This window comes from Tauraco erythrolophus, chromosome 2, assembly GCF_009769465.1.
Source record: "Tauraco erythrolophus isolate bTauEry1 chromosome 2, bTauEry1.pri, whole genome shotgun sequence".
Classification (NCBI taxonomy): domain Eukaryota; kingdom Metazoa; phylum Chordata; class Aves; order Musophagiformes; family Musophagidae; genus Tauraco; species Tauraco erythrolophus.
In genome coordinates this window covers 35214885-35242049 of record NC_141466.1, presented here as the reverse complement: position 1 = coordinate 35242049, position 27165 = coordinate 35214885, and the positions used below count along the sequence as shown (strand labels likewise).

General features: G+C 39.4%; 1 protein-coding gene across 3 annotated transcripts in view; it reads right to left on the bottom strand.

Moving 5' to 3' along the window:
* Nucleotides 1–27165, bottom strand: part of PHIP (PHIP subunit of CUL4-Ring ligase complex) — a 120232-nt gene that overhangs the window by 82607 nt on the left and 10460 nt on the right. For 2 of the 3 annotated variants that reach the window (XM_086631347.1, XM_086631348.1), the window contains exons 1-3: nucleotides 15297–15428; nucleotides 2399–2620; nucleotides 1681–1781 (exon numbers count right to left, since the gene is read on the bottom strand). In XM_086631347.1, the coding sequence (XP_086487473.1) occupies nucleotides 1681–1781; nucleotides 2399–2620; nucleotides 15297–15380 (407 nt within the window). In that variant the 5' untranslated portion in view covers nucleotides 15381–15428. Of the gene's footprint in view, nucleotides 1–1680; nucleotides 1782–2398; nucleotides 2621–15296; nucleotides 15458–26175; nucleotides 26275–26380; nucleotides 26532–27165 lie in introns of those variants that run through there. The other variant, XM_086631346.1, reaches the window with a different exon arrangement.

The window sequence follows — 27165 nt, the reverse complement described above, 5'->3', positions numbered from 1 at the left end:
TGTCCATACAGTGCAGCCTCCTTGTGAAAAGCTGTACTGACCCTTAGTTTCCCAATATAATTTAATATGATTTACTGGAATAAACACAATCACAGTTAGAAAAGTTTACAGTTTAGCAAATCAAGTAAAACTTCCTGTAACTAACAAATTCTCCTGAACTAGTATAGTGTTAAATTCAGGAAGAGCTACATTAAGACTTTTCTGGATCATATTTTGATATCCTAAGTGACACACAGTTACATTGCAGTCCCAAAACCCACGTCTATTTCTTATTTATACTTTACTACATTTTTATCAAGTTTTAGCTTCGACCAAAAAGCATCAATTACTTCAAATACATGAACAGCTCTACTAAGTTCAACAAAGATCTAAGACCACTATCCTGCCTCGAAAGTAGCCAAAAATGAGTGTGTGAGAGCAGAAAAAACATACATAGTGATACCTTTTAATATCTTCATACAATGCATAATAATATCCTGTGGCACAGAGTTTCATAGCTTAACTTCATTCTTTATAAGAATGACCTCCTTCCAGTTTGGAATTGGCTAGCTTCACTTGCTACCATATAGTACAGTAAGGTCCAACAAGCAATGACTCCTTACATGCCCTCAAGACACACATGACTGCACGCGTTCTCATCTTCATGCACCCACCTTTTCCCAGACTGAAGAAACACTGCTTAAAAGGTTCCTCCATCTTCTCAAACACAACATAGAAAATATTTCCAGAACAGAAGGTAAGGATGGTACAAGTTCCAGTCTCAAAATTTACTCTGTGCTCTGTCATTAAGCAACGTGAATCACTGGCATGACTTGGATTACCAGACCACTTCCTTGCTGTGCTGCACGAGACAGCTGAACTAATCTGTTTTCTCTGCGCTGCTATCTGATCACATCTGCTACATGAAAGCATTACTCAAAAAAAAAAATCTTTTATTCCTTTTAATATTTGCCAAGTGCATCTCACTGAAAATTTGTATTGTACATTTACGTATCACCACGGATAGGAATTAGTAGAGAATCTCCTACCATAACTGATGCCAGCTTTCTCCGTAAGTTTTACCTCAAGACAAATCACATCCAACTCCATGATTCATCCAAATATTCATGACTTCCTAACATTCACCCTCCAGCTCATATAGTACAATCCAATTAAGTCTCATGAATCCCCTTATTCTCTAATGACAGAATTTGTTTCAAAATTCAATTCCGTAGAGTCAAACTTTATTTAAGAAAGGGCGGGCTGCATCCAAAGTTATCCCTAGGACATTACCTTCTAAAAAAAATTTGGATTTTCAAGTCTAAACTGCAATCATTTTATCAACATAATTTTCATTTCATTTGGGATTAAGAAACGAGAACAGAACCAAAAAGTGCCAACTTTGACATCAAATTTAAAAAAAAAAATCATTAGACATTTTTTACTAAATTAGCAGAGATACAGCAAAACTGGGTATATAGTTACTTGTTTCACTCCACAAAATGCTCAACAGTTAGTTATATTATCAACTTAGTCCTTAAAAGATAAGTAAGCAAGCTACAGCTACATCAGATCACACCCAACAATCTCACAGTGAACCAGCCAGTGACAAGTTTTGTTTCAGTCAAATTTTTATCCAACATTTGTACAACATTCTTAATTACAAACAAAGAAATAGCAACAAATAAAATAGCAACTAACTTTATTTTAAGGGTGCCAGCATCCCACAGCCAAAAGCATATTGTTCCATCTGCCCCGGTTGAAGATAAGTACCTCTTTGAGCCACTGCACAGTGGAGAGAACTGGGGGAAGTGAGGGAAGAAAAAAGAAAAGGTCTCCTGTTAATCTGTTCCAGATGTGCTAATTAAGTTCCTCAAGTCATTGACTTCTCACAAAAAAAATCATGTATCAAACTATACTTAAGGAAAAAACACCCCAATAAATTGCAATGAACACCAAAGTAACACAATGCTTCTCAGAGTCATTCTCTTCCTTCAGAGCAATCCTGGGTTTCTTGCCAAAGCGTTCTGGGTTCTGCCTTCCCACAACCCAAATCGTGCAACGGCATGCAACCCTAAACAGAAACAAACCAAACTATTCAGCAGTGACGGCAGTTCTTACTCCATGTACCTGTGCGCAGAGCCACAGCCTGCAATGGAATCATACTTCAAAACAGCACTGCCCACGTGCGTCATGCAATTTTTTTTTAACAAGGATTATGTCTGGCATTTTTCAAGTGTCAGGCATTTTGACAATAAACACGTGTTATTTCACAACGTGAACCATGGAAATTCCTTCTCACTTCACGGCTTAGTTGCCAGGCACGCGTTTTTATGACATGGAACATTCTTGGGTGATCCCTTTTTCAGCCAAATGACGCGTTTTATTGCTCAGGTGAGTTTGCAAAGCAAAAACCTACCTGCAATGACGTTATAGATGCACTGTGGCCCTGCAGAACTGCTAAGGGTGCACAAGTTCGAAGGCACCAAACTCTGATCATTTTGTCACAGCTTCCAGCAGCTATCATGGTGTTTTCATAGTTCACTGCCATATCAGATATTTCAGCTGCGTGCCCTCTCAGGGTAGCCAACAACCTTCCATCATCTGTTGCCCAGATTTTTACAAGGCAATCATCTGATCCCTGGAAGTAAGGCAGAAATAATTTCAACCATACCAGTACCTGTTTCGATGTTACAGTTAACTAACACAATGAACTCAGCAACAGAACTAGTGGCATATATAAATAAATATTCTCCCCCTACTTTTAACAGTTTTCAACACTGCATTCAAAACGCAACATCGGATTACATTTATTCTCAACAGCATTTACAAAGCATGATGCGGTTTTAATACAGATCACAAATCCTACAGCAACTTGGATTTATACTCTTCAGCAAGACGTTTTTTTCAAAACTCCAGCACAAACTGAAGAAGCTGCTGCAATACACTAAAATGAAAATTTACATTAAACGTAAAAATGAATGATGAATTGGTTTTGTGTTTGTCATTTAGCACATACCCACTCATGCTCCTTATCTTACTAGTTTAATTTTCCTGCCCTACCAGCATTAGCAGTGTACTTACCACAGTAAGAGTTAAAGAGCCTGTATGAACAGCTATTCCATTATTAAGTTGAAGTACTATAAATCTGCTTTGATATTCACATTAACAAATACAGAAATGAGCACTCTTTCTCAACAAACTTCAGAGGCTCATCTACCTGTTCATACTTAAATTACATTTTAGTGGTCTTCCCACATCACTGTTAACAGCTATTTGCCTGTATACAACAAATTCAAGGCCCTACCAAAAATTTCAGAACTCAGCCCTTTATTTTTCATTGCATTCCTGCACCTCTTTTCAAGTCTGAATATCTTTGCACCTCACCCAACACAAGGGCATTTGAACATTCCGCAGAGACACTGCACACATTTCATTCATTCGCTTACGTTCAGAAGCAACACAAAGCTGGCGTTGGGTTTAACAACAGCAGCACTGATCTGCTACTGGACAGACACAGCGGCCGCAGCAAGTTACAAGGTGACGCTGCTGTTACAAAATTTCACCTGGGTTTTTCCTCTTCCATCTACACAGTGCCTCTGCACAATTTCTTCTAGGATTTAAAGAAGGCAGGGCAATACTACCACCTACTTTTTATAAAAAGTATCCAAAGTACAGAGATCAACAGCTGAGGGAACTGGGGTTGTTTAGTTCGGAGAAAGGGAGGCTGAAGGGAGACCTTATCGCTCTCTACAACTACCTGAAAGGAGGTTGTAGACAAGGTGGGGGTCAGTCTCTTCTCCCAGGTAACAAGCGGTAAGACAAGAGAAAATGGTCTCAAGTTGCACCAGGGGAGGTTTACACTGGATATCAGGAAAAATTTCTTCACTGAAAGGGCTGTCGAGCATTGGAACAGGCTGCCCAGGGAAGGGGTCGAGCCACCATCGCTGGAGGTATTCAAAAGGCATGTAGATGTGGTGCTTAGAGATATGGCTTAGTGGTGGACCTGGCAGTGTTACGTTAACGGGTGGACTCAATCTGTAAGGTCTTCTCCAATCCAAATGATTCTATGATTTTTAAAGCACTGGTAAGCACTGGTTAGACCGTAAGGGTCTAATGACCAAAAGTCTCAAAAAATATTTAGAGGCTACTGGTACTATTTTCAATATTTTAACATTACAGCTTTCATCAACAGGTAAATATTTTCCTTACTTAGTACACTCTTTAGTCTCCATTCATGTAACTACAGAAATCTCACACTGCCATGGCTCAATTTAGCTGCTCTTCTGGACAGCCCAATCCCAGGACAACACCACCCAACTTCCTAAATTCTCACTGACACAGCCACTATGTGTGAATAGAGCTGTCCCGCCAGAGAACCAGGGAAATGCTCCAGGAAATGCTTTCAAAAGGAACCCAGATACATCCTGCAGATATTAGAAAGCATAAGAGGATTTAGAAAGCGCTTTTTCTTTTTTGACCTTTTTTTTAATAAATACTGACTAGCCTGTTTACATTACATTAATGCTGATGAACAGACAATTTATTTCCCCTTATTTCCTTAATTTTTTTATGTAGTTACTATTAAAAAAAAAAAACAAAACAACAAAAAAAACACAAACATGCAGTTCTCTACTTGAAAGGATAGCTAAAGTTTACTCATTACATGAGTTCAGATTAAAAACTAGTATTTGGGATAAGGAAGGGAACAGCATACCCGCAGTTACCTAACAATTATATAGCCATTCTCATTTGTAGAAATACCTTGCAAACCAGGTAACTTCCTCAGGCTTACTTTTTGTTTAGTGAAAAAGAAGTTGTTTCTGGCTTACAGGCAGGTATCCACAGCCATTTCTCTCTTCCTATTTTATTTACAGCGATTCACACAAGACACGTATCTCTTAGCACAGAGAGATACAACCACAGCCCCAATTTTTGAAACTGTAAAAAGCAAGCTGATTGTATTTAGGTACATCAAGAGAGCACATTTTTCTGCAGATCACAAATACAGGTTGCTTCTCTACAGAAGGTCATCAACATCAGCAAAAAGGCTACTTTGGAGCATTAGTGACATTTCAAGCCAGCAAAACATTTTGCAGGGGGATTCTAGGCATGCAAAACCAAGATAATTTAAGACTTCACTGTTTATTTCATTTCCGGACTACCTTGGTAGGTAATTTTGATTTACCAGCTGCCATGCTTCTACTTTCCCTCAAGTGAGCATGACTCTTCTTTCTTCCCAGCTCTTCAACAGGTGCACTCATGAATGCAGAGATGTGGGCAGGACAACTTCCACATCTCTGCTCTAGTCATTTTTGGCACAAACATCTGAGCCCCCAACTAAGGTTGTCAAACAAATTCTATGTCACTGCATACTAATTTTAAAGAAGTACTTCTAATAAGAGAAGGTCCCTCTTCCCTCAAACAGAAAAGTACAATTTGAGATTTCAGATTTCTCTTTGGTCCTCTGAGGACGCAGAGGTCAAGCAGCAATCAGCATTAAAGAGCAGAAGCGCTCTGAATGTTTAACCTCAATGCTCAAACAAGGAATTCTTCCTTGTGCAGTCTTGGTTAGTTACCGCAAGCAACAGCCAGTTTCTACTTCTAAAAACTTTGGCATGAGAGGAACTGTTGCAGCGATGTGTCTATTTGACAGAGGAGATAATAAGGGAAGCTTGTTAGTAATTACACTTTCTGTCTCTTGGGTAAGGAGAGCAATGATACAGCCTATACTGTATTTCTACTTGTGCTTAAAACTTCCATGCTGAGATTCTACAGAACACATTTGCCTTAACTATCTGCTAGACAGCTACAGTGCCAGCCCAGGGAACACAACCAGAGTCAATAGAGTCGAACAGCAATAGACAGACAGAATCACAGAATGTTAGGGATTGGAAGGGACCTCAAAGGATCATCTAGTCCAATACCCCTGCCTGAGCAGGACCACCTAGATCAGATCACACAAGAACGCGTCCAGGCGGGTTTAGAACATCTCCAGAGAAGGCGACTCCACAACATCTCTGGGCAGCCTGTTCCAGTGTTCTGTTACCCTTACTGGGAAGAAGTTCTTCCTCATGTTTAAGCGAAACCTCCTATGTTCCAGCTTATATCCATTTCCCCTTGTCCTGTCATTGGATACCACTGAGAAGAGCCTGGCTCCATCCTCATGACAGTCACCCTTTACATATCTATAAACATTAATGAGGTCCCCCCTCAGTCTCCTCCAAGCTAAAGAGACCCAGCTCCCTCAGCCTTTCCTCATAAGGGAGATGCTCCACTCCCTTAATCATATTTGTGACCCTGCGCTGGACTCTCTCAAGCAGTTCCTTGTCCTTCTTGAACTGAGGGGCCCAGAACTGGACACAATATTCCAGATGCGGCCTCACCAGGGCAGAGTAGAGGGGGAGGAGAACCTCTCTTGACCTACTAACCACACCTCTTCTAATATACCCCAGGATGCCATTGGCCTTCTTGGCCACAAGGGCACATTGCTGGCTCACGGTCATCCTGCTGTCCACCAGGACCCCCAGGTCCTTTTCCCTTGTGCTGCTCCCCAACAGTTCAGTCCCCAACTTGTACTGGTACATGGGGTTGTTCTTACCCAGATGCAAGACCCTACACTTGCCCTTGTTGTATTTCATTAAATTTCTCCCTGCCCAACTCTCCAGCCTGTCCAGGTCTCTCTGAATGGCAGCACAGCCTTCAGGTGTGTCAGCCACTCCTCCCAGTTTAGTGTCATCAGCAAGCTTGCTGACCATGCACTCTATCTCCTCATACAAGTCATTGATGAATATGTTGAACAATACTGGTCCCAGTACTGAACCTTGAGGGACTCCACTGAATACAGGCCTCCAACTGGACTCTGTCCCATTGACCACTACTCTCTCGCTTCTATCCTTCAGCCACTTCACAATCCACCTCACTACCCGATCATCCAGACCACACTTCTTCAGTTTAGCTGTGAGGATGCTGTGGGAGACTGTGTCAAATGCTTTACTGAAGTCAAGATAGACCACATCCACCGCTCTGCCATCATGCACCCACTGGGTGATGTCCTCATAAAAGGCTGTCAGGTTTGTCAAGCACGACTTCCCCTTAGTGAAGCCATGTTTACTGCCCCTAATGACCCTCTTATCTTTGATATGCCTACAGACAGCACCAAGGATAAGTTGTTCCACTATCTTTCCAGGGATGGAGGTGAGGCTGACCGGTCTATAGTTACCTGGGTCTTCCTTCTTGCCCTTTTTGAAGACCAGAGTGACATTTGCTTTCGTCCAGTCCTCAGGCACCTCTCCCGTTCCCCACAATTTAACAAAGATGATGGCGAGTGGCCTGGCAATGACATTCGCCAGCTCCCTCAGCACCCGTGGGTGCATCCCATCAGGACCCATGGACTTATGGATGGCCAGGTTGCTTAACTGGTCCCTAACCAAGTCCTCATCAACCAGGGTAGACTCTTCCTCTATCCTGACCTCCTCAGGAGCCTCAGGGTTCCGGGGCTCATCAGGAGAGCCTCCAGCAGTATAGACTGAGGCAAAGAAGGCATTCAGTAACTCTGCCTTCTTCTTATCCTCTGTCACCAGGGCACCCTCCTCTTTCACCAGTGGGCCGACATTGCCTCTAGTGTTAGTTTTATCTGCAATGTATTTGAAGAAGCCCTTTCTGTTGTTCTTGACCTTTCTTGCAAGGTTTAATTGCAAGGAGGTCTTAGCTTTCCTAGTTGCCTCCCTACATCCTCTGACAGCAGACCTATATTCCTCCCAAGTGGCCTGCCCCTCCTTCCATGATCTGTACACTCTCTTTTTCCATTTGAGTTTGCCCAACAGTTCCCCATTTAACCATGCAGGTCTCTTGGTACCCTTTCTTGACTTCCTACCTGTTGGGATGCGCTGGTCCTGATGTGGGAAGGGACCTCTATAGAGATCATCTAGTCCAACCCCTCTGCCCTTAGCTAGAGCAGGTCACCCAGGATGATATATCAGCCATTCCTGTTTTGCTATCTTCTGCACATTTACTGCACATTACTCTGTCCCATTACTCAGGTCCTTAAAGAAAATGTTAAAAAGTACTGGCCTCAGTATCAAACCCTGTGTTACACCCCTAGTAACTGTCTGGACTTCGTGCCGCAAATCACAACCCTTCAAATCTGGCAGTTCAGGCTGTTTTCAATCTCACTGTCCATTTATCTAGTCTGTACTTCATCAGTTTGTCAGTAAGAATGCTATGGGAGTCAGCACTGAAAGCCTCATTAATTCAGGAAAATCATCTACTACTGTCCCTCATCCAACTTAGTCATTTCAGTGTAGAAGGCCATCAAGTTGGACAGGAATGATTTCCCCCTCACAGACTTATGCTGATCACCTTCTTGTTAATATGTTTGGAAATGGCTTTCAGGAAGATTTGCTCCATCACATTCTCAGGTGATTAAGACGAAGATGAATGGTCTGTAGTTCCCTGGAACAGCCTTCTTAAAGACAGTGTTTCTTGCTCTAGGCTTTTCCTCTGGTCTCAAGGATTTGAGACTCCTTAAGACAAGACTTACCACTTAAGAGTGAGGCAAAGAAGACGGTCAAGCACCGCATCTTTTTCTGTGTTCTCCATCACTAGGTCTCCTGCCCCATTCATCAGCAGGTCCACATTTTCCATAGTCTTCCCTTTGCTGCCAATAGACTTCAAGAAGCCATTCTTATTGCTCTTCACATCCCTTGCCGGATTCAACTCCAGGCTGTCTTCAGCTTTCCTAACCCCATCACTGAACGACTTCAGAGAGTGGCTCTGTATTTCTCCCATGTCATCTGTCCCTGTTTCCACCTCTTCCCATCTTCTTTTTTACATCTGAGTTTCATCAGAAGCTCTTCGGTCACCCATGCAGGCCTCCTGCCACCTTTGTTTGCCTTCCTGCACATCAGGATGCATCATCCTTTAGTTTAGAAATGGGAGATCCTTAAAAAACAGACAGCTCTCCTGGACACTTCGCCTCTCCCCTGGACCATATCCCACAGGATTCTTTCAAAGAAGGACCCCAGACAGGTCAAAATCTGCTCCTCTGAAGGCCAGGGTTATGATCCTGTGTTTTACCTTGCTTCCTCCTCACAGGATCCTGAATTCCATCATCTCACGGTCACTGCAGCCAAGACTGCCCCCGACCTTCACATCCACAAACAGTTCTTCACTGTTTGTAACTAACTCCTCACCAGGTTGGCCACCCTGTTTAGAAAGATGCTTTACCTCTGTATTTGCCTCGTACTCTCCCCTTTTCACATTCCTCAGTATCCATAAAAAACCCTTCCTCTCCCCTGCATACTTTCAGCTCCTCCACAAAGGAGAAATCACCAACGCCCTTGTTAAAGTTGTTCTAATGGGAAGTTACTGTGTTAATGCAGTTACAACAGGATTCAAAGAAAAAAAGTAGCCCACAGATAAAACTGCACAATAATCAAACTACCTCTTTTCTTTTATACTAGAAGTTCTAAACCTCAAGCATGCTAGAACATCTTAGTAACAGGCATCATTTTCCAATGACAGTGCCACAACTCTCTTCTGAAAATTAATCTTCAATTTTTCCAATATCCTTAGGGTGCTATCATAAAAAAAAAATATCAGAGCAGTCTAGCAGCAAGTACAATACAAATTCTGTGATTTCTCTTAATTTCACCTAAGCAAGCAATAATTTTAACCACAACACAGCAACATAAGTAGGTATTAAACCAATTATTTGGCGTGAACTTCAAAAGTTCTTCTGAATTACCTCAGAACTACTTGAAATTGTATCCTCACAAACTCTAACAAACATTTGCAGTCTTTGCTCTCTACCCCATCATGTTAGACTGTACGAATATGAAAACCAAGTGCTCAATACTTTTTTTCTCTTTTTCTCTCAAAATCTGTAACAAACCCTTGAAATGACTATTTCTTTCTAGATCACTGACTTTTTTTTTATTCAGACACATTGAACTAAAACTCAATAAATGAACCTACTATGCAACTTTATTGCTACATATAGCTCAGCTCAAATAATTGTATGAAACTAAAGTAAGCCACCTTCAGGAATAGATTTTAATTAACAGGTAGAACTTGGGACCTCCCAGTAAGATGCCCACCTACCCAGAACTTCTACAAGATTCAAGGATCTCTTAAATTTACAGTTGTTTAACTGCATTTAAATGTAGTTGTTAGCATTTAATGCTTTTGAAAAGGCTCCAAATCTTACTCATATTGAGTACCTTGAAGGAGACGCACAGAGGTATTAAGTTTGTATCATTACTTCAGTCACAGAATATTTTTGACAATCGTATACACACAGGCTAATTTCACTTATAGCTTGATTTATTTACTTTTACTAAGTTGCTGAGAAGCTAATGAGAAGGAAAACAAAAGAGGAAATAAGTTGGTAAACAAGCTCAGCAATTCACACTTCCAAATGAATTGCAATGAAAAAGTTAACACAGGTTTACAACAGAACTAGCAGATTTGCTGTTTAGAGCTTTATAAGCGGTTTAATGAAAAAAGGGCCCCTTTTTTCATCTAGCTCTGCTTATAAAGCTCTAAGCAGATTGTTTTAATCCCTTTCCTTCTGTAAAACAAACATATGAGCACTCCATAATGCACTCAGGTTTGTTTTTCCCCCCCGCCATGCTACTCAATTATTAAGTTTCCACAACTGTTTCTGTGTTTCTAGATCCAAATTTGTACTTCTGTATCGAAAACTTCAAAAAGTTTCTAACTCTACACCTATGTGATGCAACGATTATCTGAAAAATATTATCAGCTCATTCTGTTCTACTGCTATCATGATGTGAGATTTAAGACTACGAAGAAGCTTCTGTATTCATCTCGAACACGCAATCACCACCAAAAAATCCCAAGAAGCAGAGGAGACAAAAGGGGATGCGTGTGTGTAAAACTGATGCTTACAGATAATAGCCTCACTACTCAAAAGAGAGATCTGAACGTAGAAGGGAATGAGGAACCCAAAACTCCCAAAATATTCTAGGGGGTGGAAACCACTCACATGTGAATTAATCTCTTTCTCAAAGCAGTACATGCATGAAAACAGAACCAAGCCATTAGTATTAACTGTATCATAGTCTAGAAATCTCAAACGCTGGTCCCGTTTTTCTTGGAGATGCACAAATTAAAAAAAATAATTAATAAATACTCTGTCTACAGGATTAATATATATTACATAAAACATGCTTCTGCAATTCTCACATGGTACAGATCGATATTATGAATAAGCTACTGACTTTACAGTAAGCTTACAGACTGCGGTCATTTTACTGGATGAACAGATTGTTCAAAGCACAGCTAAAAAAAAAAAAAAAAAAAATACAAACCAGTAAACCAAACCCTGCATTCATTATACGGCTCCTAAAATGCTGCTTGCAGAATGTACCTGATGGAGAGCAACGTGCACACAGACAACTTAATGATGTAAAATGGTCAGCAAGAAAAGAAAAGCTAGTTCTGGGACCTAATGACACCTGGAGGGCCCTCAGAGGTCTATTAAATAACAGCAAGCCAAGGAAAGAAGAGCAGCATAAAACCAGTCTGCTCCCTACCAGCTGGCTCTAGAATAGCTATAGAGGCATCTGTTGTACATCTCCATTGCAGAGAAAAATTAAATGACTGTTAGCAAGTCTCAATGACAATAAAAAAAAGGAAAACAAAAAGAGTAAAGGTAAAATCGTAAATTCTGTAGTATCTTGGCAAGATAACAATATTAGAGTTCAAATAAATTCAGGGGATTCTGCCTAAACTGAATGGGACAGTTCACAAGTCTAAAAATACTGATGCAGTTCTACTAGCAAGGGCATTGGCTTACTCCACTGCTCATGTTCCCAGGGTGATGTCTACAACTGCTACGAATTATGTGCCTATTAAAAACCATTTGTCAAAAGTGAATCCTAGAACAAGTTCAGCACCAAGAGACAACTGATGACAGCACTGATGAGGTATGGAGTAAAACTGGTTCACTTTCGTACCATTACACAGACTTGTGGGCTGAAGCAAAACTGCCAAGAAACGTACAAATTAATCTCGGGTTGGAAACCTTACACGACTATTATACAACATTGTTTTTTATTCCCTAGAAAGAGTTATCTCAGAGGAAACAGGAAGACAAAAGGTGGGAAAAAAAGGACATGGCCATCCTTCTTTGCAGTCAGAAAGTTAAATAGTGCAAGAACCAGAAAAGACAATGCCTGTTTCTGTTACCCTGTGTGGGTTCCGCAAGTCACGCTTTGAGAGATCCAGAATACACAGTCTCAGAAATAATTAAGTTTTCTTCCCTGATGACTGATAAGTCTTTTAGTTATGTCTTTCCAAGTAAAAAGGATGCCTTAATTGCAGTTAATAAAAAAAAAAAAACACCTTAAGTTACGAAGACAACATAGTTTGTATATAAAGAATACTTTTGTATATTCAGAAAAAAATAGGTAAGAGGTTGATCTTCAGAAATCTCTTGTGAAATCTGAAATATAAATAGAAAGAATCATTGCACGACCTACTAGCTAGAAGGAAAACTGCATAATGTCCTGTTTTCGCCTCCTTTAGGCAAACTAAGAGCATCTTCTTCCTAGTAAAGGTAACATCTCCCAGAAAAGTATGACTCAAAAATGTGCTGAGATCACTTTCTTTTCCTTTAAATTTGAAGCAGAACATGAACAGAACTTGAATTTAGAGGCTTTCAATCCTTCAGAGGTCAGGAAGAAACCAGTTATGATGCATCTTCTAGAACTAATTATAAATCTAAAACAACCTCTACTCTACCTAATGTCACAGTGAATGCTGGAGGTGGTAGACTAAAAATGTAAAGCAAGAACAATTGCTCCTCACTGAAGGGGACCTACAGGAAAGCTGGAGAGGGACTTTTTACAAGGGCGTGTAGTGATAAGACAAGGGGCAATGAATTTATACTGAAAGAGGGCAGATTTCCATTAGATATACGAAGAAATTTTTTTACATTGAGGGTGGTGAGGCACTGGAACAGGCTGCCCAGAGAAGTTGTGGATGCCCCATCCCTGGAAACGTTCAAGGCCAAGTTGGATGAGGCTTTGAGCAACCTGATCTAGAGGAAGGTGTCCCTGTCCTTGGCAGGTGGGTTGAACTAGATGATCTTTGAGGTCCCTTCCAGCTCAAACCGTGCTATGATTCTGTAATTCCCTATTGATGCATGCAAATTTACATGCTGGCAACCGACGTGTCTGTAATGAAGTTTGCCTTCCTTTTATTATAAACTCCTATTTCTACTTACTACACTAGAGACTTTAGAAATTGTAGTGCTCTAGATTGAAAAGAACTGGCACCATTTCATTATACAGACGCAATTACAAGACACTTCATGATTGTATCTACTGACTACATCACACCAGCTACAGCAACTTGGATTTTACTGGAATGTGGAACACAACCCACTGGTTTTCCATTTGCCAACAATCACTTAAACATCTACATAAAACCCACTGGATTTACCCGAGAAGAACAAGGAAAGAATTTCTGTCCCAGGCCCTCCAAAACAAAAACTCACCAGCCACAATTACTTTCTATGGACATTTTATTTAACACTAGATTGAAGTCATGATGATCTAAACTGAGATCTTTTTCAAGCAGTCGTACCAGGACATCAGTGTATCTGTCAGCAAAGGACTACTAGCAAAGCTCTGGTGTTGCAGAAGCGATACTGCTCCCTCCATTTTATTTCAGGTTCTTTTACTTCACTTTTGGAAACAAATTGCTGTTACAGTCAAGAGAATTCTCCCTCTTTAACCCCTTTTAAATCAGACTGCAAAAATCAAGGGAATGTGCAACAAGGAATGATCATTGCAGATGCACACAAGAGGAAGGTTAGTACGTATCTGGAAGAGGAAAGATTTTCAGAACACGTGAAAGTTTTAGGAAAATGAAGAATCAGAAGACCTTAACAAGGAGTTTTATGCACGTCATCCAGGAAGCACAGACAGAAGTTTTATTTAGAGGTGAACAGAGGTGATTTTTATACTTGGTACACATAAAATCTCTAATCCGTTCTCCCACGCCCCACATAAAACAAACCCACAACAGAGCGCCCTTTTCCTGACAGGGTAATCACGCATTAAGTCCAGGACATAAGAATGTAACAGCTGTGACTGGTGAGGGCCTTAGCTTGACAATGAAAACTAAAGAAACACGGAAAAAGTCTTTGCTATGCCTGAAGTAACAAGTGAACAAACAGAATTCTGTTCAAAACACTGTTCAGTGTCTCATCTCTGCAAATACACATCCCTTCATTCAACAAAGCAAAATGTACATGGGCAAAAAAGGTGAATTACATTTACAATCACCTTGAAAGAATTTTAGAAGTTAAGACTGCAATACATAATGTAGAACTGAACTGTACACCTGCATTGTCCAAGTTATCTGCCACAGGGACACAATGAAGCTCTTGGATCCACAAAGGTATGAATTACATCCAGTGTCTATGGGAAGGCAATAAATGTAGCCAAAGTGTCCCAGACTGGCATGAGATGTGTATTCATGAGATCTTTGGCTCTACTAAAATTGACAACTTGTCAAGAAATCCAAATTAGACTCACGCCTATTTGTTTTTATAATTCCCATTACTTGGGAAACTCGTAATTTCAGTACTGATTTCAGACTTCTGTCCAGTAATTATTTTTTTTTAAAAAAAAACAACAACAAAAAGATAAAAATAGTTAAAAACACTGAGAACACTGGCACAAAAAACCCACGAAAGTCTGCAGGATCTCACAATTCCTTGTGAACACACAGTTGTTAGAACATACCATGTGAATTTTCATCTTTCTAGTTTCCATCAACATGCTGTATCAAACCTAAGTGCATCACCAGACTGTTAAACTTAATAGTTATGCTTTAAATTTAATGAAAGTTATAGAAAAGAGTCAAAATTAAATTATCTTTAACTAAATATTTATTGCCCTCTCTGACTTCCTAATCAAATTCGGTGGTGGTGATGGTCTGTTCTCTTGCTTATGTTTTTACTAGAGATAACAAGTTGAGGGGGGTGGAGGAGGAGGGAATCTATGTAGGGTAATTCCTTTCCTCTGAAAATAACCTGAGTTTTCTGACTGAACTACACAGAGCAGCAATCACCATCACATCTTGCTTCAAGACATGTGCGTCAAAACCATCTTAACATACAAACCAGCATGGTTATGACAAAGCATGTAGGAAAGTAACAGTAGTAAGGCATTTATCTGCTCTTGATACACAACATCAGTACATTTAGTTTTTGGCAAAAATTAGGTGACATGCTATCTGTACTTTAAAAAACAGAAAATAAAAGATTTTGTACTTACAGTAAATATTCGCCTGCCAGTCCGATCAAAAGTTACACAGTACACAGACGATAAGTGTCCTAAAATTCGTTTGTGCATCTTCATATGTTGATAGACTGCAGTTGGAACAAGGCGTTCAAGTCTGTACTTTCCATTTAGTTTTCTTGAAAACAGGGTATCCACTACCAAGTGGGGAAAGAAAAAAGAAGAGATACCATTTATACTGGGTTCAAAAACTAAAATGCTTCTCCAGGATAGAAAGTTTATTTCACCGGACCACTTGCCACATGAACAGCTTACGACAGTAATTCTCTCATTTGGCTATAGTTAGGGAAAAATACATACAAAAGTAGCCTAGGATACAAATGGGCAAAAAAGCATCAAACTGCAAGGCAGAACATAAAGGTGCAATACAACTTTAAACTTTAAGTGTCCAAACTTACGCTTCTCACTTTATACCTACTGTGAGAAATTCAGGGGGACTGAGGCAGCTTCCATGGAGGAGTAAACTACCTCAAATTTAACAAGAATAAGAGCTTCCACATAGCTATTAACTGAAGATCAGCAAACATTCAAATCTTCTGGAAGGCAACCTGGTTTTTCAGGTCTACACAATCAAACGTTTATCCACTACTTCCAAGACAATCAATTTATTTTAACATTGTTCCTCACTACAGCGAAAGAAACAAAAAAACACCGAGCAAAAATTTACATACAAATTTACCAAAACCTTACAGAAAATTCTGATTTTAACTAATAGAACCTTGTTCGAAGAGTTTGGGGGATTTTTTGCAAGTTTAAAAGCTAAGAAGATCCAGGAGCAGGAATCTACTTCGTTCTAACAAAATGCAAACCTTCAATCAAGAATTTCAGTAAAGAAAACAAAGCTCAGTGCTACTTCTTTTAAACCGCTCCTCATGCAATGATGCAGCAATGGCCTATAACGTTTATACGCATGGATACACAGACATTAGTCAAACGGCTCCCCGCATCATCATGAGACCAAGGAATGGTAATGGCGATACGTTTTATATTCCACAGAACCGTGATAAAGCAGGTAATGTATTCGGGTCTCCAGCTTCTGAATACGCGAAAAGTAAACCCATAAACGCCTGACGATGCCCACAGCGCTACACGCCCATGGAAAACAAGATCCCTCAGTGCCAAGAGAGGTAGCCCATACTTCCGTTACTACTCCGGTTAGCCATCCTTTACAGGTGACCAAGTGAACTGAGCAGGGCCAGGGCAGGGGTCTGGGCACCGAATCCCATTCACTCCCCTACCACCAACTGTCAAACAGCTACAAACCTCTCCCAGTGCTTGGTTTTGTCCCAGACCAACCAGGTTCATGAGTCAGCACAGGGCAAACTACATTAAAAATGCAAACTGGATTGTAGCTACTCTATAAGGAGCAAAAGCACTTAGTGGTATGGACAACTGCCAAGCCCACTGGCCTCAGGCCATAAGAACAGCCCTGAAACATTTCCCTTAACTGTCTGCATAGCCCAAGGATTCAAGGAAGTTTTCCTAGTTCAAGATGCTTTGTGAAGGAGCAGGATCATTAGCTGTGGAGTGAGGCACTTTTAGCCAATGCACCATCACTGCCTTAAGTCTAGATCCTCTTCACCCCCTCCTTATACAAGAAAAAGATGCAGTTGCATCTGCTTTATGACAAAGCTTTTCCTTGTCAACAGCCTGCTTTAGAACAGCAGGAAACCAAGATTAGTTCAGTCACAAGATAAATCTAGTTTCGGTTTCTGACAAATCATCCTATAGTAAAAAAAAAAAAAAACAAAAAACTAAAAAACCAAACACAACAAAAAAACCACACACAAACCCCAAACAAATAACCCCAAATAAACACATACACAAAAGCATAAGGAAGGTCTTTGTCACAACAATAAAGTCAGCTTACACAATAATCCTGCTCTATTCAGAAGTTACTTTTCGATTGCTCTTAATGTAAGATGGGAGACGGTTGTTGGAAATCAGCTTCTAGCAACACCTTCAAATAAAACCATAGCTCACAAAAAGCAAAAAAAGCTTAATTAAAGGTTTAGTTTACAAAGATGTTCTGTCCATAAACTGAAACTGTAAGCAGACTCCTTAGGATAAAACAACCAAGGACTTCACATAATCATGTAATTTTTAATATATATCTGAACTTACGAAAAAAATTTTTAAGTACTTGAGAGAAATTTCAAGTTTGGTTGTGCTTTGGGTTTTTTTAAGTCACTAAAGAAGATTAAGTTTAACAGAATCTAAGCCAGTATTTCTGGTATTTTCACTGATGTGAAGTGGGAATGGGCAACTTGCTACTACTTCACATATCCCCAGGAAACTCAACAGGTGAAACGCCCCTTGTTCAGGAACAACCAACCTACTGGTGGAAATAAGAGGCAATGCTGTGATACTGGAAACAGGAAAACTGAGATCTATCTATCTCACTCTTTGGTCTTCATCATACCTTAAAACATACAAAAAACCCAAATCTCGTTCAAGATAAAATTAAGTGAATTAAGAAGTGATTTTACATGGAAGAAAACCAGTATTACAAACTTACATTCTATGGGAAGAAAATTTTTTATCAAAATCATGCAATTGGTGGGGGGAGGGGAAGAATCAATCTCCTGCATGTTTGAACAATGTCCATACACGTTTCCTTTTTAAAAGACTTCTCACATTTTTGGTTTGTTTTTTTTTATTTTATTTTTTTTTTTTAAATCACACTACCATTGTTCTTCAATATGCCCTTTGATTTAACTTTGTTTATATTTACTCATTGACTTTGCCAAGTGATCCAATTTGATTTCTCTGACTTATTCCCCCTTTTTATTCCAAGCATCGACAACTCCAATGTGTCACCCACATACTTTGCTAGCACAGTAGTTTTTTTTTTTCCTCCAGAGAACAGGTAAAAATTAAAAATAGTTGTGCCTCAAAAATAAATTCCTACAGCTGAACAATAAAATTGATTTTTCTAGTGCAAGCCAAGGTGAGAAACGCTACCAACTGTTAATAATAATAATGACTTTGTACTAATTATAGGCCTTTGCTTTTATAATGATTGTTACCTATAACTAGCATCTACACTTGTCAGGCCGCATGTGGTCACTAATCTCTTTTAGCTTGATCTTTAACTGTATTTGGAAAAAAGTTATTTTAGAAACCCCTGAGATAATAAGTCTAATATGAATATCTCTCTTGTTTTAGCAGTGTTCTGTCTTGGCTTAAATTTTGCTTGGCCTCACACAAATGAGTCAGTATGAACAAAGGTGTTCATCACTGGAAGAGTGATAAGGTATAAGCAGTTAACAGCTGCAGTGGGAACCAGAAACCGTATGTAATAAGGGAGGGAAAGAGGATGAGATTTTATCCCAGGAAGGGTTAGAGAGCACTGGTTGGGCCTTACAGCAAGTCAACCAACATGAAGAGAAGGGTTGTAAGGAAGAAAGAAGAAAACAGAACAGAAATTTCCTGCTTCTTGCTGGAAGGGCACTGTGAAGTGGATACTGCACAGAAAGAACTCCCATCCAATGCCTGGCCAACTAATAAATTAATATCAACTTCGCTTTCCATACCTGTCTACTACTCACATATAAGATCCTGCTTTAAAAATACATAAATAAAATTTAAAAAAACAAAACAAAATTAAAAAAAGCACATGTTACTACGTGGTTGTTGCATAACAGGATGATGTACAACACAGGATGACAATATACCACTTACTTTCAAATGACATTTTGGTTTCGAAATCAGGATTTTCGTATTTAGTAATACAGCTAACTGATCAGTAGAAACCAATGCCTGAAAAAGCCACACATATTTTGTTGACATTTTGAGTATGTAAAAAACACCTTCCCACAAATTTTATCTTTGAACTTGCTATTAATTGTTTACCAATTGGTTCCATATAAAATGAATCAGCTTCTAGTTTTTAGGTAACTGAGCTCATCTTCACACATGACCAGCCTCAAAGACTGAAACTGTCTGCTATCACAGAACTGCAGAACGGCTGAGGTGAGAAGGAACCTCTAGAGACCATCTAGTCCAACTACCCCTGCTCAAGCAGGGTCAGGCAGAGCCTGCTGCTCAGGGCTGTGTTGTCAGGTTTTGAATATCTCTGGGGATGGAGACCTTGAAACCTCTCTGGGCAACCTGTGCCAGAGCTTTGACCACCCCTAAAAGGTGTTTTCTTACGTTCAAATTGAAGTACCTCTACTTCGGTTTGTGTCCATGGCCTCTGTCCTGTCAGGAGGCATCAATGAGAAGAGCCTGGCTCCTCCTTCATCACACCCTCCTATTCAGGCATTTATACCCGTCGATAACACCCCCTCCATGCTTTCTCTTCTCAAGGCTAAACGATTCAGCTCCCTTTGCTTCTCCTCGTATGACAGACATTTCAATTCCATCATCACCTTCTCAGTCTTTTGCTAGACTAGCTCCAGTCCATCCATGTCTGCCTGGTTTTAAGGACTCCAGAGCTGAACCTAACACTCCAGGTGTGATCTCACCTGTGCTGAGTAGAGGGGAATGAACGTATTTGATCTAACGGCAATGCACTGTCTCCAGCAGCCCAGGATGCTATTGTTTTTTTTATGCAAGGGCACATTGTGGACTCAATGTCTGACATGTTCAACACCAGAACAGCCAGCTCATTTTCTACAAAGCTGCTTTTCATCCAGTCAGCCCCCAGAATTCATGAGTGCATAAGGTTATTCCTCCTCAGGGGCAGGATTTTTGCACTTCTCTTTGTGGAACTTCATTAGATTCCTGTTGACCCATTTCTCCAGCCTGCTGAGGCCCTCCTGAATGGCAGCACAGACCATTTGATCCTTCAATCACTCCTCCTAGTTTGGCATTGTCTGCAAAATTCAGTGCTTCATCATCCAAGTTATTAATGAAGATGCAGAACAATACTGGCTCTAGTATCAACCCCTGGAGTGCACTATCAGTGACCGGCCCTCCTGCCAGTCACTGGAATTCATTCTGCTGATCACAACCCTTTGAGCCCCACACTTCTGCCACTATCTTATCAGTTTGCTAGTGAGAACATTATGGGAATCAGTTTAGAAAGCCTTGCGAAGCCAGGATGAACAATGTTCACTATTGTCCCCTTATCTTCCAAGCCACTCTTCTCATTTAAAAGGCTATTAGGCTACTTAGGCAAGACTTCTCCTTCATAGATCATCCTCAACTACTCTCAACCACATTCCTGTCCTTAGTATGTTGGTTTCCAGGAGTATTTGCTTCATCACTTGCCCAAGGACTGAGGTGAGGAGGACACATGTCTAGTTCTGCAGTCTCCTTGTACTACTTCCAGACAGGAGTGTCTTGAGACACAGAAGAACATTTCTTCTCTTCTAGTCCTCAGGAACCTCCCCTGACCACCGTGAACATTTCAAAGATAACCAAGAGTGGCCTTGCAATGACATCAGTCAGCATCCTCAGCACCCCAGGGCGTATCCTATCAGGGCCCATGGACTTACATGCGTAGTTTGTTCAAACATTCCCTAATCTGATTCTCCTCCACCAAGGAAAAAATTCTGCCGGGCCCCCTTGGTCTCCAGCACCTGATATTTCTGAAGGCTGGTATTACCAGTGGAGACACAGGCCAAGGGGGCATTGAATACCTCAGCTCTTCCAGGTCTTTTGTCCCTAGGTCCTCTGCCCCATTCAGCAGCAGGCCCTACTGTTCCTTCTGCTGCTGATAGACACGTGAAAGTCCTTTTCTTGTTCCTTCGTGTCTCTCACCAGATTTAATGCTGGAAGAACTTCTGAGTTTTGTTACTGCAGCATCACAGAATGGTTGAAATTGGAAGGGACCTCTGAAAATCATCTATCTAGTCTAATCCTCCATTGAGAGCACAGTCAAATACAACAAGTTGCTCAGGACCTTTTACTAGAGTCAAAAAAATAAGAAAGCGGGGTAGAGTGAGAAACATGAGATTCTTTACCCAAAGGCTCTAACGGTAAGAGTTTAAATTCATTTCTTATAAGGGCCACTCAAGAACCTAAACTGTGAGGTTTAAGAGCTGGGCTCTTAAAACAACTCAGTAAAATGGAACTTTGTTTTTTAAAATCTCACTGTTGAAATTCACTGCTGTAAACAACCTTAATCTGAGAATGATGCATCTCAAAAATCAAGATCACCTTATTTGCTTCGTTTCCCTCAGAACAATTTAAAAATCAAACATCAAGCAGATGAAGGTAAAGCGGTGGGAGTTTTAGGTGGAACTTAGGAAAGAGTATAAATTTTCTTCCAGTCAAAAGGCATGCAACTGGCACGAACTGAATGCCTTCAAAGTTTTAGAATGTCTCTAACTCAGTCCCTGCCCAAGCTCACAGAAAAACAGCCATCTCTAAAAGAAGATAATTTGAGGGTCTGAAAGATATGGCAGTACTAGCTACACTGATTTTTTTTTTTCCCCTTGGCTTTCTTATTTTACTTTTATCAAAGTGACCAATTCCATCACCTTATTGACATGGTCTTACACTGGAATGTAAAATATGCCTTAAAGATAGGGATAGTAATCTGCTTTATCCACTAGTCAGTGATAAACCCAATTTAATTTTGTACCAAGTATAAGTTACATTTCAAAAAAGCACACACAAAAATCATTATGGCTTATCTTTCATTTTCTTCCTTTCTGGAGTTGTATTTAACCAATGAAATTCTATTCTGAAAAACAGAATCTAACTTCATTTCCCTTGCATTTGCACAAAAATAGAACCAGATTCAAAAGAAATCTGGAAGGACATCTGAAGAATACACTTCACTTACAACTCTTACCCATATTGAATCAAGTTTCATAACTTGAGAGGCTAGACACACCTCTAACGAATACCAAGACATTCAGAGTTGTTAATAATAAAAAAGAGACTACTAGATGACTCCTTTTGCTCTCCAAGCTGGTAAGACTAAATGTATCAAGAACCCAGTTTTGGGTTGTTGGTTTTTTCCCCCCCTTCTGTCAAGATGTCCAAGATCAAAAAAGCAGCTTGAATTGACTTCTACCTTCCTATCATTTTTCTGTTTAACTTCTAAACTCTATGCAGTACTCCAAATCTCTTGGGTTATAGATGACTGGCAACCAAGTAAAGTGGTTAACTTAGCAATGTGATGAAGTCAGAACTTGTCTCTGGGCATTTCATGAAAGTAAAAGTATACTGACTCCTCACTGGAGCATTTCTGAAAATATAAGAATTCTATACACATCTAAAACTTCACATATACTATGAATTTGCTCAAGGAAAGTAACTGCCAACCTTTACTAATTCAGAGAGGTGGGAGGCAAGATATTTGGAAAGGCAGAAGGTAAAAACAAATGAAAGTTACTTCCAAACTGTTCCCTGACTTCAATGCAAGGCCACTTGTCTTCCATATATACTTACTCGGTTTGTATTTTACTCAAAGTATAAGTATCACAAGACTTCTAAAGCTCATTATTTCTTGCATAACAAGAAGCCATTTACTTTAGTATAATTCACTTCAGGCTTGAATAAGCATGTGTAACAAGATGTTACTTTAACACAAGGTGGTCTTTTCTTTTAGTTTTTCTGCTATATTTATCCTAATAATATAGTTGCATGAAGTACTCAGGTTAGTTTTTAGGCCTGAAGTATTTATTTTTAGAAACAGACATCTATACCACTTTCAGAACTTCACATTCTCTTTACAGCCAAAACAGCAGCATCATGTAATAAAGAAACTGTGAGAAAAGTGCAAAATGCCTCAGAACTTTTCTTGAAGTGGACTATTCAGCAAGAGTATGAAATACTATTTTTGAAAGGCAGATATATTCACTGGTCAGGTAAATCATTGTTCATTCTCTGGGGCAAACAATCAGTCTCATTCAGGTCTTCACACCTGAGTGACCAGCTTCCCCAAGAGCCCAAAGCTTTATGCTTTGGTTCTGTGCTTTTTCAGCGGTTCCTGAAAATTACTGAAAAAGAGTTATTTTTCTGTTTCTTCATCCAAGATGACATGACCTTTAATGAAACAAATTAGCATATGACAAGGCTCTTTTTGTTCTTAATTAAGCATTTCAGCAACTTTTTATAAGGTATGTTGCACAAATGACAGCAACTGGACAAAGATTTTTCCGCATTCAAGTTTTGTTTCTCTTTATTATGATCTACAGATATTCTGTAGTTTTCTGGAGAAGTACATATTTGTACAGATGTACTTTAATTGCATATAAGCCAGCTACCTACAAGGCAGCTGGCACAACGTACACAAAAATTTAATTCTAAAGAATATCCCATCAGCATCATAAATGCATTGGTTCATCAGGCTAGAAAATGAATGTTTTCGTACATTCAGTGAAATGTAAATCAAGTTTTCCTGCACAAGATAGAAAGACTTTAGAATCTTTTCTGTTCCTCAACCATTAGTGGGTTCTCCACCTGAAATACATACAGCCTGAAGAATAATAGATCCCTTTTTTTTTTTGTTGGGCAAATACATAAAATACAGACTTCTCAGAGGAAAATGGAGAAGTTATTTAAGGAACTAGAACAAAATTGTACAGTTCCATTTATAAAAGAAGTGTCATTCCAGTTCATGATTTCACTGAGAAGATTAGACTAGAACAGGATAAATTAAAAAAAAAAAAAAGAAGCAAAAAAACCCCCAACTTTTAACACACAGCTCTAAACCAGACATCCAAAAAATCCAAATACACTCCACAGCTGAAAACATTCAGTTACCAGTACTTATTCTCAATGTTTGGAAAAGGAAATTATTGGGCATGAAAAAAGTGCTATGTTGAAATAACTGCAATTTTGGAAATATCCAGAGCTCTGCAGAAGGTTCAATAAAAATAACATTTATTTAGAAAGCCTCACTTGTTCATCCCTAAAAGAGTTTCAAAGTTACTTTTCTTAACACTTAATTCCACTATCACGGCAAGTCTACAACTTTCTTTGAACTCCGGCTGCCATGGCTTCCATAAAACAGTCTTCCTCCTTTTAATAACCATATACCACGGAGCAAGACGCAGCACCATGCAAAACAGTCCTCTTCCGCACTGATTTCTCCAACATGTTTTAAAATGTGTTCCCAAGTAAAGCAAAAGGTACGGTAACCACTAAAGAAATCTGAGCTATTAGAAAGCTCAGTCATCCAGTCACCTTGCAGAAATAGCTGCTAATCTAGCCCAAGATTTTTGGAATTTACAATCTCCCAAGCCAATGCACAGACACTCAAGAGGGGAATTATTCTACTTGGCAACAAGCATTTTTCCCCCACATCTAGAGCACAACACAGAAACAACTCTACCTGAATACCAAAACAGCAGCTCTAAACAAAACCACATTGAATGCAGGTGCTACATGAGGATTTAAGTGAACCACTTCTGACCAATACACATACTAGATGAGGAGGCTCTGAAACTTAGCTCTAAACATTCAACAAAATCATGTTCTCTTTCTGTATTCCAAGCATCTACGGAAATATCATGGAAAGCATGCAACTTGTGCTTTGAAATGAAAGAGCTACTAGGACATCAAATACTTTGCCATCTGACCAAGTCAAAATTGGCTGTGCTCAGCCTAAGTGCTTCTTAGCTGCAGCATGCTTGTGCTTCAGCTGTTGAGAGAACTGTAATTCTCTCGGTAAAGTGTAATGGTATGCATTTAGAGATTTGATTTTGAGTTTCTTCAACATTAGAAATAATGCCAATAGCCCAAATTAAGCTACTTTGATTATTTTTATGTATTTTTTAATATCTCTCCCCCTCAATTCATGGAAAATTTACAGGCTACCAACAGCCTCCAAAAGTATTTTAGAGATTGAAAAACTGTAATGGCAAACTACCACACTAAAAATGCCTCTGTTCCAAAAAGCACCTGGCTATACATTTGTACATTGTTACTCATTAGTTCCCACAACAGGTCTTTAGTGTTCTTGGTTTTGGCAAGACAGAAGCCTTTGTCTTTGCAGTAGCTGCACCTGATCAGAAGCCAATTAATCAGACATTCTCTGCCCACTCTCATCCAACAATGCCCATCTACCTGCAACTACTGTTTTGGCATAAACCACTACTGGTTTTGGTATAATCTGGCAATTTGGTCTTACCCATTCTCCCTTCCCTGGATATCAGCAGGGAAACATGAAAAGACACAAGTGATTTTGCATGTCTTCCTAGCCATGACAAAAGGATGCTCCTTAAAGAATCTCCTAAATATCATATGTCCTGACTCATCTAGCAATTAAAAAAACATTTATCTTCTAGTTGAAAGCTAACAAACATGTTTTAGTGACCACGTGAGAGCTTAAAAATAACTAAAAAAGAAAAAGAATACCCTTTACCTTCAGCTTCTTGGTTTTTTTCAACGGTATAGACAGCACATGCATGCTTCATGATATAGCACAGTAAACTAAAGCACAGCTACAAAACTACAGAATGGGCCAAAGAACAGAAAGAATAACTTCTACAAGACACTCAAATCTTTCCAAAGAAAGCCATTACCAGTCTGCATGACTTATTCTCCCCAGCATAGCCTGAACCCATTGTTGTCCTGGTTTTAAGTTGTTATATAGTACTAATTATTTATCTACTGACAGCTTTATTACATCTTTAAGAATAAGACTTTTATTTCTACGTACTCGCTATTGAAATATATTTTATTCCATTTCATACTTGAAAGACAAAATCGGCTTCAGAGCAGAACCAGTACATGAATTTACAAAACACATTTTTTCCCCACATACAAACTGGTAAATACAACAACACATCTTAATAAAAATAATACTAAAGGTAAGGTATATGACACAAACAAGGACAAATATACATAAACAGAACTAGTACTTAGCTCTCATCATCACAATATCGCAATAATCAACCTCCTCAGAGTCAGGTATTACAATGGCAATGCCAGAATAAAATTGACTTACCTATACTAGGTGGACTGCCGTAATTTACAGGGGACTCTGGAGGCCTCCCACAATGTAGTGCAGCAAGAGCAGATCCCTTCCATACAACATGTTTGCAACCTGTTTTAAAAAAATTACACAAAAAACATAGGCGTTTTTTCACACGGAGACGCAGAAAAGGCACAAAACAGCAAGAACTCTCAGAATTCTCATGGAATTTTCATACTTTTGTTTGTACGAAGCAAAGACTGTCTGCCAGCTCCTAATAACGTCTGCACTCCAGGGACACTTTGGGGAATTTCTTGCTCTAGAAGCGGTCCAAGTCGATGGCATATTTGAAGCAAGTGATCAGGTGCCAAGTGTCTGTAATATTTCACCTATTATATGAAAGAGCAAAGAAAACATTTGATAAAGAACATAATATTTTTTAAGAATTGCTGGTTTAATTTTTTTTTCCAGATCGTTACACAAATTTGTAAGAAGATTATAGTGTATTAAGAATAAAAACAAATAATGACCTTTAAGTACAACAATTCATTCCAGCTGGTCCTAATTAATTCTTCTATCCAGCACATGCCATTTTGTACAGAGAACTGTTGGTGTTTACTACTTTCTGACTTTAAGGCACAGTTGGTCATAGACTAATAAGCTCCTCTACCAGCATAGTGAAAAATGTGAAGTATACATTCAATATGTTATTTAAATAGGGGTCTGGTCAACTTAAGTTACTCTAAAGATAAAGATGAGACAAAGACTGTAAGGACAGCAACATTTACAGAATTCTTGAAAGATTCACATACACCAAATAAATAACGTAGCTTTGTAGAAGACAATGCAAAAGCATTCCGCCTCAACTCACCTAAGTTACAAGACCCAAAACTAGATTTTTTTTTTCTACATGTAAAGCTTTCAAATGAAAATGTTGGCTTAAGTAATTAAACTTTAAAATTGGTGTATGTGGTCCTCTATTAGGCTACAAACATGACCAGTTTTTGTAACTGCTCATAGTTT